The sequence below is a fragment of the Vicugna pacos genome, chromosome 11, assembly GCF_048564905.1.
Source record: "Vicugna pacos chromosome 11, VicPac4, whole genome shotgun sequence".
NCBI lineage: Eukaryota > Metazoa > Chordata > Mammalia > Artiodactyla > Camelidae > Vicugna > Vicugna pacos.
In genome coordinates, this window is record NC_132997.1 from 35,343,952 (window position 1) to 35,360,946 (window position 16,995).

Here is a 16,995-nt window from a genome sequence, read left to right on the forward strand (position 1 = left end):
TACCACAACTTCTTTATCCAGTCATCTGTCAATGGACCTTTAGGTTGCTTCCATGTCTTGGCTACTGTATAGAGTGCTGCTGTGTACACTGGGGTGCACGTGTCTTTTTGAATTAGGGTTCCCACAGGACATATGCCCAGCCTTTCTTTGTTTTTGATCTTTGCTGTTTACTGTAAAAGTAACACAGGCTTGTTATAAGAAATGTGAACATCATGGAAAAACAGCTTCTGAAAATGTGAAAGTGAGCATCACAGTCTGGTCCCCAGCAGAAAACACTCAAGTTCAGGTCATTTCACAAGAGTTTAATAACAGGATTCCTTACAAAGGTGCAGGTGGGACAAAGAGTCACCTTCCCTGGAGAGGGGAGTTGGGGGGGAGCAGTCACTAGATACAAAGTCAGGGAGCACTCCTGGACAGAGAGTTCCAACCTTCCATCAGCAGAACTGGGGTGACTTGGTCTCAGGGTTCCGGGGAATACACAGCCCGTTGTCCTCACCTCCTGCTGGTGATGCCGACAGTAGTGTTGGCCGGGATGGTTCCCAGGGCAGAGATCAGGCCCAGGAGAGTGGGACTGGGTCTGGAGGGTGACAGAAGATATTGCACACAGTGCCCCAGAATCCCATCCCATAAAGTCACCTCTGGCGTTAGAGGTTACCACCTCTAAACATCATCTTAGGAACTGAGTCCTCCAGACACTCACTGCACCTGGGTAGTTCCTCCCAACTGAAGCCCCTGCAGCCTGCTGCCCTCATCCTCTGCAGGGCACAAAGTGAGTAGAATGAGGTCTGCCATATACAATCAGAGAATCCCATTAATCAAATGACAGCAATGGAAACATTAATGAGGAGTGAGAGGAGGAGGCAGCATGGAGGCTGGGTCCACAGTGACTGGCTGAGAAGTGGAGGAGGAGGATGCCCAGGGCTGGAAGAGGCAAATGCGTGGGAGTCCTGCCCCAACAAGCCTCCAGAACTGGCCCCACTCCTGCCTCTGGACAACCCTCCCACCCCGCGTGCCCCCGATCCTTCGCCCACACACTGAAAGCTCTCTGTGCAGCCAGGTGAGGTGTAGGCAAGAGTGGATGTAAGGAGGGCTGTGGGAGGCTGTTAGAGGGTTTGAGTTTGATTTAGGTTTTTTTTTTCTCTTCTCCACTTTATTTTTGTTGAGGTACAGTCAATTTACAGTGTTGTGTCAATTTCTGGTGTACAGCATAGTGATTCAGTTGTGTGTGTATATATATATATATAATATATATATTCCTTTTCATATTCTTTTTCATTATAAGCTATTACAAGATATTGAATATAGTTCCCTGTGCTACACAGTAGGACCTGTTGTTTATCTAGTTTATATATAGTAGTGTGTATCTGCAAATCTCGTACTGTCATTTTATCCCTTCCCACTCCCCCTCCCCTCTGGTAACCAAAAGTTTGGTTTCTACGTCTGTGAGTCTGTCTCTGTTTTGTAAATAAGTTCATTTGTGTCCTTTTTGTAGACTCCACATACAAGTGATTTAGTTTTGGAACAATCCCTGTGGCTTTGCCTTTTCCCCAAGTCAGAGTGTCCCAGGTCCAGAGCATAGGCTCCGTCTCATCCTGTGGTCCCAGACCCCCAGTGTCACATCCCCGGGACCCATCAGAAATGCACCTGTTAGGTGTCACTCAGACCTGCTAAGTCAGAGGCTCTGGGGGTCCAGCCAAGGAACAAGCCCTGAGGCGATCATCTCTCAAATCTGAGAACCACTGGCTTTGAGCAGTGATTTTCCACTGTGAGATTACAGAGCAAAAATAGTGCTGCCACCTGGACCCCACCCCTAGACTCTGAGTTCACTGGTCGCAGCCCGGCAATCATGGTCCTGACTTGCAGCTCAGGCTGAGCCCTTGTCTGGACCTTTCCCCAAGAGGTATCTGTTCCCTCTAGACTGGCTCTTCCTGTCTCTTTGCTTCCCTGCACTTCTTTTACTAAACCCTCTTCTTGGGTTTACCTTCTCTTTTTTTCATTTATTCACTGAAAAGGGATTAGGGTGATAATCTCCTTTCTAAACATTTACTGAGAAAAAAAGTGCCTAAACAAACAAACAAACAAAAGAAGATATACACACCCCAATGTTCACAGCAACACTACTTCACAACAGTAAGCTGTGGAAACAACCTAAATGTCCATGGACAGAGGAATGGAAAGGAGCTGTGGTATATTTATACAATGGAATACTACTCAGCCATGAAAAAGAGTAAAGAATGTCATTTGCTGCAACACGGATAGACCTAGAGATTATCATATTAAGTGAAGTAAGTCAGGCAGAGAAAGACAAATATCATATGATATCACTTATATGTGGAATCTAAAGAAGTGGTACAAATGAACTTATTTATAAAACAGAAATAGACTCACAGACATAGAAAACAAACTTATGGTTACCAAAAGGGAAACTGGGTGAGTAGGGAGAGACAAATTAAGAGTTTTGTATTAACAGATACACACTACTATATATAAAATAGATACACAAGGTCTTAATGTATAGCACAGGGAACTATATTCAATATCTTGTAATAACCTATAATGGAAAAGAATCTTAAAAAATATGTATATATACATATATATAATTCAGTTGCTTTGCTGTACACCTGAAACATTGTAAATCAACTATACTTCAATAAGAAATAAATTTTAAAAAGTTCCTAAACAAGATAGATCCTTGTGAGCAAATCCTTTGCACAAGTATGTTAAAAATAGTGTATTCCATTTTTCCAAATGCTTCAGTCTACAGTCTTGGGGAGTTACAGTGTTCCATATTAAACTTGCTAAACTTAATTATTTTTTAAATAAAATAAATATTTTATGTTAATATATGAATATATATTGCAAATGTAAGCACATGAAAGTGTTTAGAGAAATAATTAGCTTGAATAACTTGAAATATTATAAATATTATCCAAATGATGTTAACTTGACCAGGGGGAAATCCTAAGGGCTTATAAGCAACAGCCACAAAAAGGATACTGCTGTGAAAATAGTTAACAGGTGACAGTTGTGCAGTCTTCCTTGTTGGGACAGTAGGTCAGACTTTGGCCAAAGAGAAGGTAAACAGACTTGGACTTGACTGCATGATGGGAGAAGACAAGACTTCAGAATGCCTCCGACTGCCCTCAGAAGGTGTCCTAGCAGGGACAGCTGGGGTGGGGGATGGAGTATAGTGGCAACCAGTGGGGAGGACAGACCACAGACACCCACATGTAAACAAGGGGATAAAGTTGATGCAGAGTTGCGTGGGTTGTGAGGGAACCTGGGTGGAGGTTATCAGGGAGGCATCTTGGTTGAGGGGAGGGTCTGGCAGAAGGATACATAGAGCCATGGAGCAGAAGGTCTGGGAAGAAAACTTGGGCAAAGGAAAGATGCATTTGAGGATCCTGGAGGAGGTAGGAGTGAGATGGTGACTGAGGATGGGAGGGGAGTGGGACTGGAGAAGGGAGCTGTGGGAACTTCTTGGAGGGTTTCAAATAAAGGAGTGGTAAATCCATGCAGAACATTTTTATTCTACCATGAGCCCACCCTTTTTTTGAGCACATAGGTATGGAACCTTAAATCAAGGTGAGGTTGATCTTTCTGCCCCAAAATCTAAGACATTGCTACCTTGGAGATGCTTTTCAATCTTCTGTGAGGAAAGACATTGAATCCCAAATCCTAAATGGTTCAAGACTATTATAAAGGCTAGCCTCACATTGTTTAGAATTAAATGCTTAATATTATTTTATAAGTTACGTGTTCCTTCTGTCCATTTCAACTTTTGTTTATATATGTGTGTGTGTGTGTATATATATATATATATATATATATATGAAATGTTTTTTTATATTTTTATTTTAGGGAGAGGCAATTAGGTTTTTTTGTTTGTTTGTTTATTTTAATGGAGGTACTGGGGATTGAACCCAGGACCTTGTGCAGGCTAAGCATGTGCTCTACCACTGAGCTGTACCCTCCCCCTTCCCTTTCAACTTTTTTTCTTTGGTTTTTCCCTTAAGAGTCTTCTTAAATCTCTGCATATTTTTTTCTCAACAGGGATGATCTCTGCTGGTTATATCCAGGGAATTAGGTAGCCTTTTTGTTTCCCCTTCTGGATGCTGGGAAGTGCAAAGTTCCATGAACCTACCTTGCTTTGCCATAAGCATTTGGGATATACCCAAAGAGGCTGGAAAATACACAGAAATCCAGCTGGAGCTGGTCCCAAAGGCTGGCAGCAACCCTCTGACTCATTCACTTTGGGTTTGGTTGCATCCGTGAGGTAGGATTTGCCACAAGTGTCTTTGGTTCCTGCCACAATTCCAAGCCCAAACCTACTGAAGATGCCTCCTTCTGTCTTGTTTTGTTTCACTTGGATCCTGAGTGGTACGAACATGTGAACAAAAATAATGGGGACGGTGCATTCCATGGCTGGAAACCTCACAAATTTGTTCCACTTTGATCTGATGCCTCTAAAAGAGCCTAGGATGTGCGTTGGGAGAAGAGGAGACAGAAGTCATTTCCCAGCTGTGGTGACATTTCTATATGCCCTTCCGAACAACCTTTGCGTGGGGATGAGGTTGACGGGTGGGTGGCTCAGGTTCAGAGGACCAGGTGGGGGCCTCTGTCTGTCTGTCTTATTTTACTTGGAAACAGAAGGGATGCATCTTTATTACACTGACATGAGGTAGTGCTGGGTCCCCCTGGCAGGACAGCTGGTGAAATGAAATTGCTGAAGCTGGAACAGTTGGGAGTGAAGGTTGAAAGTTAGGCATTTGAACTCCTGAGATACACGTACATTCCACACCATGGAGATCTGTGGTTTGTGAACCTTCCGCCAGATTAAGAAATGGTCAAATCCAGTCTGGCGCATAATCAGCACGTGGGTAACATTAACTGCCATCATTTTTGTCATTATTATTCCTGTGGTTCTTTATCAGCCTTTGCCCCATCTTCCTCTGTGCCGACTGCTCAGGGCAGGGTCTAACTCTCCCTTTCTCTAACACAAGAATGCCTTTCTTTCAAAAAAGGGTACCCTAATGAACTCACCAAAACAGAAACAGACTTGCAGACACAGTAAAACAATCTTATGGTTACTGGTGGGAAAGGGGGTGGGAAGGGCTAAATTTGGGAGTTTGAGATTTGCAAATATTAGCCACTATATATAAAAATAGATTAAAAAAACAAATTTCTTCTGTATAGCACAGGGAACTATATTTAATATCTTATAATAACTTTTAATGAAAAATAATATGAAAACAAATATATGTGTTTATATATGCATGACTGGGACATTATGCTGTATACCAGAAATTGACACACTGTAACTGACTATACTTCAAGTAAAAAAAAAAATAAGAAGAAGAATGCCTTTCTTTCACCCAGACTCCTGAGCCCATGGATGTGCATGACTGTGGGCATGCCAGTCAGCAGGGTCACATCCAGGAGACACTTCTTTGTACCTTGCATGTGCCAGACCCATTCACCATCATGTCATCCCTGTGTCCCAGGGCAGCCCTCAGCCCAGCCAATGGTGAAGGAGTGTCCAGTGCCCAGGCTCAAAGTGACTCCCTCCTGCCGCCATGGACTCTCCCCACCCGCAACACCTCCTGTTCATCCTTCCACAGCTGGTGGTGACTCCTGAGACACCCAGGAAGGAGGACTCATTGGTGATAAAGATGGCTCAGTATGAAATGTGGTGACTCAAGTTTCTGCTACTGTTACACACATGCCTGGGAAAGTGCTTAACTTGATTTTTCTGTGTGAAATAGGACTATATCCCTTGCAGGGAGCAAGGAGCATCCATTAGTGTGTGTTGGGTGCTGGTCACAAGGAAGGATGCAATGACTCCTAGGCTGGTACCCTTACCAGCACTTGGGCGCCAGCCCTGCCCACTCTCAGGGTACTCCAGGGCTGCCTGTCCTCCCCACTCTCTGAGCTATAGCTGAGTAACCACAGACAAGGAAGGACACCAGGGCTCAGGGAGGTACAGAGGCTTCCCTGGGTCTCCAGTGTGGTCTGTGACAGGGTGGGCATTGACTGGAGGTGCAGGGATTCCTCAAAAACTCTGTGGATTCTGATCTCTCCTCTTCCTGGGCTGGCCTCCCTGTCCTGTACCTGGTCTCTGGGGAGAATGAGGAGACTGAGGCCCAGCCAGGGATTCAGATGCCCCAGAAAGCAGCTCTGGGTTTGGGTGAACAGAGGAGATGAGGACCAGAGGAGGAAGTGGGACAAGGACTAGGCTTGTTCAGGCTTTCCTGAGGGAGGGAAGGGGATGGAGAAGATACAGGGCTAGAGAAGCTGAATCCTTGGCCATTCGAGCCATGAGCTTAGCACAGTCCACAGACTCATTCATTCCTTGATAAGGGGGCCGTATAATTTACCATTCACACTGGGGCATTCTGAGAGAGAAAGGGCATTACTAGGCATTTTGTTGGCAGACACTGCGACTGTCTTGGCACAGCAGAATGCACAATCTCGCCATCCTTAAGGACTTCGAAAGAGCCTCTCAGTAGCATCACTGATACCCTTGACTGTCCAGGGGACTACTCCCTCCGCTTCCCCTCTTCGGGAATTTTGGGGTTCAAGTCTTCCCCTTTCTGAGACCCTAGTCTCCAGGCTCTTGCTCTATGTGGCTTTCCAGATGCAGACCAGACTTGGGGAGGTCATCAGGGGGCCCCATGAGCCCCTTCCCTTTGGAACTGGGCTCCCTGGAAAGACTCAATGACAGGGGTCCTCCTGTCACCTGAGAACATGGGCCTGGGCACCTGTCGGCAAAGTACCTTGTGGGTTAGATCTGATTTTGTTATTTTAGAAATGCCCATGGCTCTTTAGGAAAGAAAAACAAAGTAACTATCTGATGTCTACTGCAATTGTAATTGTATCCTGATTTTAGATACAGAAGAATTTAAATAAAAAAAAAACAAAAACCTCTTATTAAATCAAGGAAATCTAGTGTTATCCTCTTTTTCCCTTCTATCCAGGGAGGGTCAGACACTTTCATCACTGGGTTTTATGTACACAAGACCAGTAAACTTTTAATCACAATCTACAATAAAAATTGCATTTGACATTATGAAACACACACACACACACACACACACACCCCTGAGCAAACGTTCTTCCTTTCTGTAAATGTGACCTATGCCAGTGTTTTTCAATTTCTTTTCTTTCTTTTCTATTTGATGCAATTTCATTTTTAAAAATTGTTGCTTCTGACAGGCTATACTGATTTCACAGCCAGAGTTTGCCCAGCGTTTTTTAAAAAATGGACTCTCATTGAAGGTCCAGAAATACTCTTGGGCCACACAGGGCAGACCTGGACGTGAAGGCTGGCAGCCCCTGCCCACCAGCTCCTCCTGGGATACAGCTGTGCCAAATGCAAGAACGGGTTGTCTGGGGCATGGGAGCCAAGAAGTCCAGGAGAGATCTGCCTTCCCTGCCTCCAAGCTTGAGACGTGGATGCTCCACGGCCACCCTGGACCTTGGTGCCTGTGTTCATCACATGGGAAGGGGCTGGGCTCATGGGGGATTGTTGAGAGGACAAGAAGACTGCACCCACAAATTACTGCCAGGGCCCTGGCGGGCACAGGCTGCCCTGAAATGTCAGCAGGATGGAGAGCGCCTGACCAAGGTGGTTGCTTGTCCCCACTGGGAACTTCATCCTGCTCACCTAAGGAAACATGTGGTGAATGCATTAGCCTCTGGTCCCCCTGGGCCTCCTGGGCAGGGTGGCCCCTGCTCAACCTGGCTGGGCAGGTGATCTATCAGGGGAAGAACCAGAAAGAGCTGGTCCCTCATAGGCCTGGCTTCCAGGCCCCAGGGCCCCCAGGCGCCTGGGCGCCTGGGCCCCCGTTATGGTGCTGGGGGTTCCCACAGTGTCTGGAAGGACAGCTGCCTCCCCAGAGCTCAGGAATGCCCAGAATGGTGGTTTCCTCACGGCCTACAAGCCCACGTGACCTAGGCTGAGGTTCCCAAGTTCAGGAAAATGCCTGGGAAGAGGCCGGGGCAAGGTGAGCTTGTGGCTGCCTCTGGGGCCTCTCAGACTGACCAAGACCGGTCACGCCTTCTCCTGAGCAACTTCCGCAGCTGCAGTGTAAAGCCTGGCTGCTGCTCGGGAAAGCTGGGCACAGTCCTCGCTGCCACCAACCCTTCCTGAGCTCTCGGCCTCTTGCATCTTCCCCTTAAAGGGTCTGCCATCCCTGTCGGGTCTGACTGTCTGACTGCATTTAGGCCAAGCCAGCAGTGTCCAGGTGCACTGAGGCCTCCCCCTGGGCAGGGCAGGGCAAAGGCACGGAGACCCCGAGAAGAGCATCCTGATGGGCATGGAGGTTGGAATCCTTCCACTCTGCTACTTCCCAGTCGTGCCCATGTGTGGAAGGACACAGCCTTGGTGTCCTTTGCTGATCCCTGCTGATTGTTCTTTCCTGCTTTGGTAGCTCTGGACTCATGCTCCTCTAGGGCCTTGGCTGTGCCCTCTGGTCTGGCCAGCCATCCACTGCCCCAAATCAGGCGTGTGATGAAGAATCAGCAACAGAGGTCTCATCCCCAGGGATCTGCCATCCTCCCCCTGGGCCCCCGGCTGCAGAGCCCAGGCTTACTGGACCCCAGCCCAGCACCGGCCACCCAGGTGGTCTGCAGATCCCCCAGGGGGGAGGAGCACCCAGAAGGAGGGGCCTCTGGGGAAAGAGATGATTCTTTAATCTTGACTCACTAGAGTTTTTCTATAGTGGGGACTCCCGGAGGGAAGGGACAGGCACAGGGGATTCCAGAGAAGGGGCAACGTGTGTGACCACTGATATGTGGACATTGGAGTGAGATGAATTTGAGTCCAAATAATGACTCACCAGTGTGACCTCAAGTGCACAAATGAATGCACAGCCTCGTGAGGTGGGCAGTGCCATCTTTATTTTAGAGGTGGGCAAAAAAAGGATCCCCTGTGTTAGCATCCTGTTGATTTATCAGGCAGTCACTCAAAAATGATTTCTTTAGTAACATCTATGTACCAGCTGCAAAGGATAACTCATGAGCAAAGCAGACCAAGCCCCTCCCTTCCTGCATGGTATTAACCCTGTCCTGTGGGGAAGTGGTCAGCGAGCAAGTCAACTGGGCAGGTGGTGCTGCGGGTGGGGAGAGGCAGGAGAAGATGGCCAGGGCTCATGCGGGGGACAGGCTGCTGTACAGGAACCGGGGTCTGCAAAGGCTTTTCCGACAAGGTGTTGGTGACCAGAGATGGAAGGAAGGGAGGGGTAAACCATGTGGTTTCTAGGCAGAGACCACCAAGTGCCAAAGTCCTCTGCCAGCGGGACTGGACTTGTTCAAGGGAGAAGAAGCCAGTGTGGCTGGAGTAGAGGTGGGTGAGGTCAGAGAGGAGGCAGGGGCCAGCAGATGTAAACTGGAGGGTCTTAGAGGGGGTGACGTGGGCGGGCATTGTGATGGGCCACTCCTGCTGCTGTCGAGAGGACACTGCAGAACATGACGGTGCCAACCTAGGGTGCTGGTGTAGTGAGTCAAGTGGATGGGGCTTGGATCAAGGTGGTGGCATGGGAGATGAGTGGGTTCTGGATATATTTTAAAGGTGACTAATTGAGGTTATTAATAGTTGAGCTGAGGGTTGTAAGCTAATGCAATACATCAAAGATACCTAAAAGATTATGGCCTGAGCAACAGGAAGGAATGGAAATTGTCACTTGTGAAAATGGGGATGAGCCAGCTGGGGGAAGCGGGAATCAGGAGTTTCATTCTGCATAAGGTAAGTTTCAGAGGCGGAGCTGGGTTCATAAGGAGGGAGTCCAGGAGAGTGATGGCTGGATCCCTTAGCTTTTACAAGGTTTTAAGGCCAAGAGAGGGAATGCGTCCACCTGGTGCTAGGGAAGAGAATCTGAGGACTGAGTCCTGGGGTGTTCTTGTCTGGATGACGCCTGGAGGATGAGGAAGAAACAGTAAAGAGACACCAGAAGGCATGAAACCAAAGACACAGACGGGAGTGGTCCCCTGTGAGCCAACCAGAAAATGTGTTTCCAGGAAGCTGATCTACGATGTCCAGTGATGCTGAGAGACTGAGGAGAATTGCTAACTGAGAATTTGGCTTCCCGACAGGGCTCAGTGATGTTGCCACCAAGAGCAGCTCTAGTGGAGTGGGTGGTGGAGTGGAGTGGGTGGTGGGGTCAACATTCTAACTGGAGTGGGTTCAGGAAGGATGAGGAGGAGAGGTGGAGGGGAGGTGGACATAGGAAATACTGTAGAAGCAGTAGGGGGATGTACGGGTAGAAATATATAGTATAGAAGCTGTTTTTATTTTTGCTTTGCTTTATTTTCAGTGGGAGCTATTATAGGATGTTGGCATGCTGATGTAGACAGTGAAAGATTTATGGTGCAGGAAACTGGGGCTGTCAGGAGAGATGGTCCTTTTGTAGGGGAGAAGCACTGGGCTCCACTTCTAGGTGACAGCAGTGATGGTGGGTACAGGGATGACAGGGGAAGATCAAGGAAACTCTCTTCTTATCGCTTCCTTTTAGTCTAACATAGGAGCCAGATCATCAGCGGAGAGTACAGGGATGGGGGATGAAGATTTAAAGAGAGGAGAAAATGTGGGATAAGCACCGAGGAGAAGGAGGAGCAAAGGGGAAAGGGAAGTGTCGTAGCATCCGAGCAGCACTAAGGGCCTGCTTTTGGTGAGTGTCATGAATTTAGAGACCAGACAGCAGGGACGAATTTTCTTCTCTGAGCTGCAGTCAGCTACAGGGGGACACACAGAGGCAGTGTGGACCGAGTTAGATTTAACTGGCGATGGGTCATCCAGAAATTCACAGCTACTCGCCTTCACTCTAAGACCGAGCTCCTCCCACCCAGCCTCCCAATCCACCAGCACCTCTTGCTAATCCACTCTCCCCTCCTCCAGCTAGGGCTTCATTCTGCTTTGTTTCCAGTTAGTTTCTTGGGCCAAGAGGAAGCTGCAACTCATTTGCTCAAAAGTGAGCGTTAACTCCTGAAACACTTAGCAGAGCAACCCCTTGGCATTTGAGATTAGCTCCTGCCCCAGGTAGGAGCACCGGGGCTTGGTTGTGGCTTGCCCAGGAGGCTGCCACTAGGGTCCCTTGCTGCTTCACAACTTGAGGACATCAGCTCACATACCAAATGTCCATCAGCCACCCACTATGACAAGCGTTCCTCTAGGCCCTGAGAACTCAGCCGCCCCACCCCCCAAAAGACACCAGAGTCTGCAGCCTAGTGGCGGATGCCCTAGGGATGGACTGCACTTGAGAATCCATTGTCCCAGTTAGTTTTTCTCATTGGGTCCACAGGTGGCGGGTGGACCTCAGCCACCCCCCCCACTTCTGGGGATGGGCTGGAGCTCTCCACAGGCTGATGGTTCAACCATCCCATCACAGCTTATGTTGGGCAAGTTGCATTGGTGCTGGGGGTGACTTCTGGGAGGGCCCTAAACAGAAGCTGTGTAATTTTCATTGGGGGGAGGGGCTTAGGGGGTGCCTCTCGGTCATTTAGCAATCTTGATGGGATAGAAGCACAGGCCTTTCCTGGGAGTTCAAGTTGAAACCAGGAAGAAGGCTGAGAAAAGACCCCAGGGGAGGGGGGGAGGGGGAGGAAGGCCTCTAACGTAATGCCTTGTGCCAGCGCCAGCCCACAGCCTCATTGCTCACCTGCCTTGCCTACTTTGCCTGATCATTTGCTCTAGGTGATGGTTATCTGGACATAATTAGCAGAAATCCTTGCTGTCTGGGGGGATTTGTTTGGAACACACAGAACCCAAGTGCAAGGAGTGTGGCTGGATCTCCCCGGCCACACCTCACCTCCATCTCAGGCTACCTGGTCTCTCACCCCAATTCTTTCTCTGAATCTGTTTTGTCCTGTGCTAGCTCCCTCTGCTTCTCTGTGTCCAGCTACCCACACTCCCAAGAGCAAGGCTCTCAGCTGTGGGCACAGACAGACTCAGAGAATCAGATCAAATTTGAATCACAATTCTGCACTCCTTGGGCAGAAAATTTGGTCAGCCATCCTGGGCCAGGTATCTAAACCATCCCATCAGCTGGGCCAAGGGCACCCCCTCATATGCTTCCCAGCTGTTGGGACCCCATCCTCACCCAGGGTGGGGGCCCAGCTCTTCTCAGCTGCATTTGTGCCATTTGTGCCCTACACGAGGGTGTAGCCGGGGACCGAGGGGCTGGAATCCACCTCTCCCTGCCCTTGTGCCAGGCTCCCCATGGGAGCTGGGCCCCTAGCAGAATAAACTCCCATTTCTAAGTCACAGCAGGACAACACATGGGTTCATGAAGGCAGTCCTGATGGGTCAGTAGACCCCCACCTCCAAAAACCTACTTCTCTCAGGTCTCAGCTTCAGCAACAGAGCTTTTAGGGAGCCCCTGATGGTACTCTAAGCTCCCCTGACACCTGGATGCACCCTGACCTACACTTACCAAACTTTACAAAAATGCTCACTTCATTGCAAGTCAGTCCCCCAAAGCACAGGATCCATGAAATCAGGGAGCAAAGATGGCTTGCTCTCCACAGTATCCACACTGCCTAGTATGGGCCTTTTTTTTTTTTTTAATGCAGCATCACTCTGAGGAGTCAACACCATTCCGGGGAATGAACAGAGAGGTTGTTCATTCCTGGTGCTGGGACAGTGGTGGAGCACGCTGGAACCAGCACTGCACGGGCACTCGGGGAACCAGCAAGACCCCACTCAATGGGCTTCTCCCCATCGGTCAGCTACCAGGGAGCAGCTCAACTCTGAAGAGCACTGTGAGCTCCAGCTGGTATCTGAGCTTTGCTGAGGGTCTAAGGAGAGGCCGGTGGGATCTTCTTCCAGCTCTGCAGACCCCAGGAACAGCAGGGGGAGAGAGGGAGCAAAATGGCTTCCATGCACACTGTCCCAGTCTGAGTCTCACCACCCTCGGTGACACTCAGCTCAGGGTTGAGTGGGGAGACTGAGACTCAGGGCAAGTGTCTCAGATCAGAGAGAAGACCAGGATTCAAGCCCTGGTCTGTCTGTTCATCCTCATCTCACGCCTCTCCCAGGACACCACGATGCCTCTGCTGTGGCCTCTCAAAAACTTCCTCCTTCCTCCGGGCCATTAGCAACTTAGCAATCATGCCACAGCCACCCTATAAGTAACGGGGCAGTTCTGAGCACAGGGGATGCCATTGTTACGGCTGGGCCAATGGACAAGAGCGTCTGGAGGACAGAACAATCTGGACTCGGAAATCTGGGGCTTCGGTGCTGGCCTCTCCTTTCCAGCATGGCAGACAGTGGATGAGCGAGAACATGGTGGCAAGTGTGAAAGGCTGACCTCTGGAAGCCTGTCTGTCGGGCTCACCCCCTGTTCCCAGGGCCTAGGACAGCGCTAGCTGCATCAGCACCTGGCTTCCAGCAGTGCCCCCTGTCCCGTACAGGAAAGAATCTATGAAGGATGCTGGGTCCTTGGCAGTGTCTTCAGGGATCGGGCCTCGGCTGCCTTCTACCAAGCCTGAGGAGTACAGAGTGGAGGTCTCTTTCCCCACAGCCGACAGGCAAATACCCAAGCCCTTACACAAAACTATCCCTTCTGGAGTAGAGGTCTTGCTCACCTTTAAGAAGGGATTCCGGCAAAACCAGGGACATTTGGAGAGACGGGAGTGCCTTTCCCCTCTGCTAAGGATGCAGACTAGGAGTGTGTTCAAGTATGTCCCCAGGATTCCTGCCTGTGGTTAGTGTGATTACAATGGCCTGCTTTCCACTACCTACTGCAGCTAGGACTATATGACCCCTCTGGGTTGGGCTGGAGGAAGAAAACCCAAGGCTGGAGAGTCCCCACTGGTAACACTGATTTCAAACCGTTGGCCACTACATTTGCATACATGTCTTTATTAGGAAAATTATAAGTGCATATACATCTTTCCATTGATATGATTTCAAAGTAGAAATTGTTGTTTCTCGAAAGGAGTTGTTACTTGTTAAAAAAAAAAAGAAGCACACTGCATACAGGAAGCTGCCTTCTCCTGGACCATTTTCACATTATGTGGGAGATGCAATTTAAACAATACACGATACAGTATTTATCACATTTAACACTGACCCCATCACTGCTCAGAGACTGAGAGTCCAGCGAGGTTACAGAGTAACAGGTTACCTGTGGGATTTTTCAACCTGGCCATGTCAGTGGTCTCCTTAGGGGGCCGGGAGGTTTCTAGGGAGCATTTCCCAGGGATGGGGCTCCCTTCGGGGAAGATTGTAGAGGGATCAGGACCCCACAATTCACATGCAGCGACACAAGGGTGCACCACCTGGGGAAGGGGATGAACTCCCAGTGAGATCCCACAGTGATAACACCAGGCGGTAGTCAGGAAAGGAAGGTCAGATCGGATCCAATGAAAAGAAGTTCTCTGGGCTTCACACGTGGGGACTGCAACCTTTTGCTAATCAGGCCCTCTGCTCCAAGCTGACCCTCCATTCTCTGGAGGACAGACAGTCAGGCAGAGGGCCCCTTCTGAGCATCCTCGCTGGGGTCTCAGCACCTGGCTGGAGCAGGACAAAGAACAGTGCAAACAACACAAAGCACAGATTCGGATTCCAACACACAGCATGTCTGTGAGCTCAGTCCCCCAGTCTTCCCTGCCCGGGTCCTGATGCAAAGGCTGGCAGTGGAGGACCACTCTGGAGGTTATGGGGAGCCCAAGGGAAGGTCAGGGAGAGGCAGTACTGACCCAGGAGGAAAAGCTGGGTCACCACTAATCAAAGTGATGCATTGACCTTATATTTTGAAAGCAAATGGAGATTCAGAGATCCTTTTCCTTTGCAAATGGACTATTTAAATGCATATTTGCTTTAGCTGGGCAGTCTCCACCTTGGAGCAGATCCCAAAAGGAGAGGAATTGTCACACAAATCATTTCCCCTGCCATTCTCCTCTTACCTATTGCCCCCCCATAGGGGAGAAACAGAAATTATTCTCAATCTAACTGTAGTCAAGATTTAGGGCTGCATTAATTTTCTTGGAGTAAGAAATCTAATGGTTCTGGTTCCTGGGTCCCTGGGAAAGATGTTTCCAAATTTTCCATGAGTTTTTAAAATATGTTGGATTACTTGGAAAATGACTCTCCCACTGAAAATTCAATCATTTCATGTATAATTCAGGAGCCCTGCAGGGCTGACAGGTTAATTTCAAAAGAAGGTTTTGAAATCAGTTCTATATCCCTAATAACTCACAAAGACCCCTCCAAACTTCTATTTTTTTTTAACAAAGCTGGTTTGAGAATGTAAATTTGTTTCATTGATGGCTTCTCCGTCTACCATGAAGATCTAATTTAAAGGGATGTTTATGGAAATGTCTACACCCTGTTACTGATAAACCAGATGCTTTAATCTAAGAACACCTAAAATTCAAGATTGTTTTACTAGAATATACTTTCTGCATGTTATTTACAGCATCCTGTCCATGGATACATTTCCTTGTTTTGCCCTTCTTTTTTTTTCTATTTAATTTAAAAAAAATGTACTGGAATCTAACCAGAGGAAAAGGAGGAGTGAGGCCAAATGAAAAACAAAACAAGAAAAACCCCCTCAAGAGCCTACTTTTTCAGAAAGTGAATTTTTGAAAAATCGTTTAATGCAACTCTACAAACTGATCACAGTAAAGGGAAACCAGCTTTTCTTTTCTAAGAGGAATGCCCTGCTGGACGTCTTGGAAGGACAAGATGATAGAGCAGTGAAGGTCGAGGGGCCACTGTGCAAGGTAAGATGTGATGGGATGGTCAAATGGTGAAAAAGATGAGGTGAGATTTTAACTGGGAAGGAGTCTTCATGTCCAGATTGACTGTCTTGTGGATTGGGCTTTCAAAACCAAAAATCAGTTGAAAATTCTTTTCTGGTTATTCCCTGAAAACAAAACTCTCTGTGGTTCTGAGATACCAATAATTATAGAAGCCCTGAGGGTCTGTATCCTCGGAGGTCAATACTGCAGCAAACTGAATTCCCTTGGGCTCTGGTGACCCGCCGTGGGTTTGTGATCATGAGGAAACCAAGGTTCCACCCCACAAGGATCAGAAACTTGGTCAAAGGCCCCGAGGGGCATCTCCTCACTCTCAGCCTTGGCACAGGATGTACTGACAGCGCATGCACCGAGACACTGGCTTTGAACAAAAACACAGGATTGGACAACGGACAATATTCCAAACAAGACACAGATGTGCACAGTGTTTTCAGGACCGGGGAACACGAGACATTTTGATTTGCTCCTTGGTGCCCAGTTTAAAGTAAAGCTTTGGTCTTGAGAGAGTCCTTTTCCGGGGTCACGGAGACAGTCTTGGATACACATGATGATGGATGACAGAGACAATGATGGGAAGGACGTGATGGGATGCAGAGGAGAGCTGGGGATGCGGGCTGCACCTCACCCTGCCCTGTGACACTGCTGCCTGCCTTAGCTCAGGGCAACCCTGCGATGCTCAGTAAAGGGGACAACCCTTGCTCTCACCCCGAGGAAGGGCACCCTGGAACCTATTCGTCCACCACCCCTTGCACAGGGCAGCCTTCCCTAGGGTCTGCCCATGCTGACTGGTGCTGACACCTCCTGGTGGCTCTCCACACTGGACATGGTGATGCGGGCAAGGCTCCCTCTGTCTAGGGTTCTGGGGTTCTATCCTGCATCACTCAGAGAGACATACAACTTAGGAACCTCTGGCCAGATGAGAGGCTCCGTGGGAAAGATATTATAACAAAGCAAGTAAAATAGTGGCCTTAGTCTAAGTTCTTATCTGTTGCCAATGACACTGGATAATCAAACTATATGAGGAATAAACACCATATTATTTTTGCTACATAATCAAATGGTGAAAGAAAGGCAAACTGCACAAGACAAGGCCCCTGGCAGTGCAGCTGACCCTGCCTGGGTGCAGGGGGTGGCTGCAGCCCCTTTCCTAACACTGGTTTCAGACCTGGGCTCCTACTGAAAGGTTTCCTCAGGCGTCTGACCCAACCTGCGCCTCTCACATCTTGAACCTCCTGT

General features: G+C 48.5%; 1 protein-coding gene across 2 annotated transcripts in view; it reads right to left on the reverse strand.

Moving 5' to 3' along the window:
• Positions 1 to 287: 287 nt before the first annotated feature.
• Positions 288 to 16,995, reverse strand: part of CXCL12 (C-X-C motif chemokine ligand 12) — a 28,665-nt gene continuing 11,957 nt past the window's right edge. The window contains exon 4 of one of the 2 annotated variants that reach the window (XM_072971108.1): positions 288 to 577. In XM_072971108.1, coding sequence (XP_072827209.1) covers positions 493 to 577 — 85 coding nt within the window. In that variant the 3' untranslated portion in view covers positions 288 to 492. Of the gene's footprint in view, positions 578 to 13,838; positions 16,992 to 16,995 lie in introns of those variants that run through there. The other variant, XM_072971109.1, reaches the window with a different exon arrangement.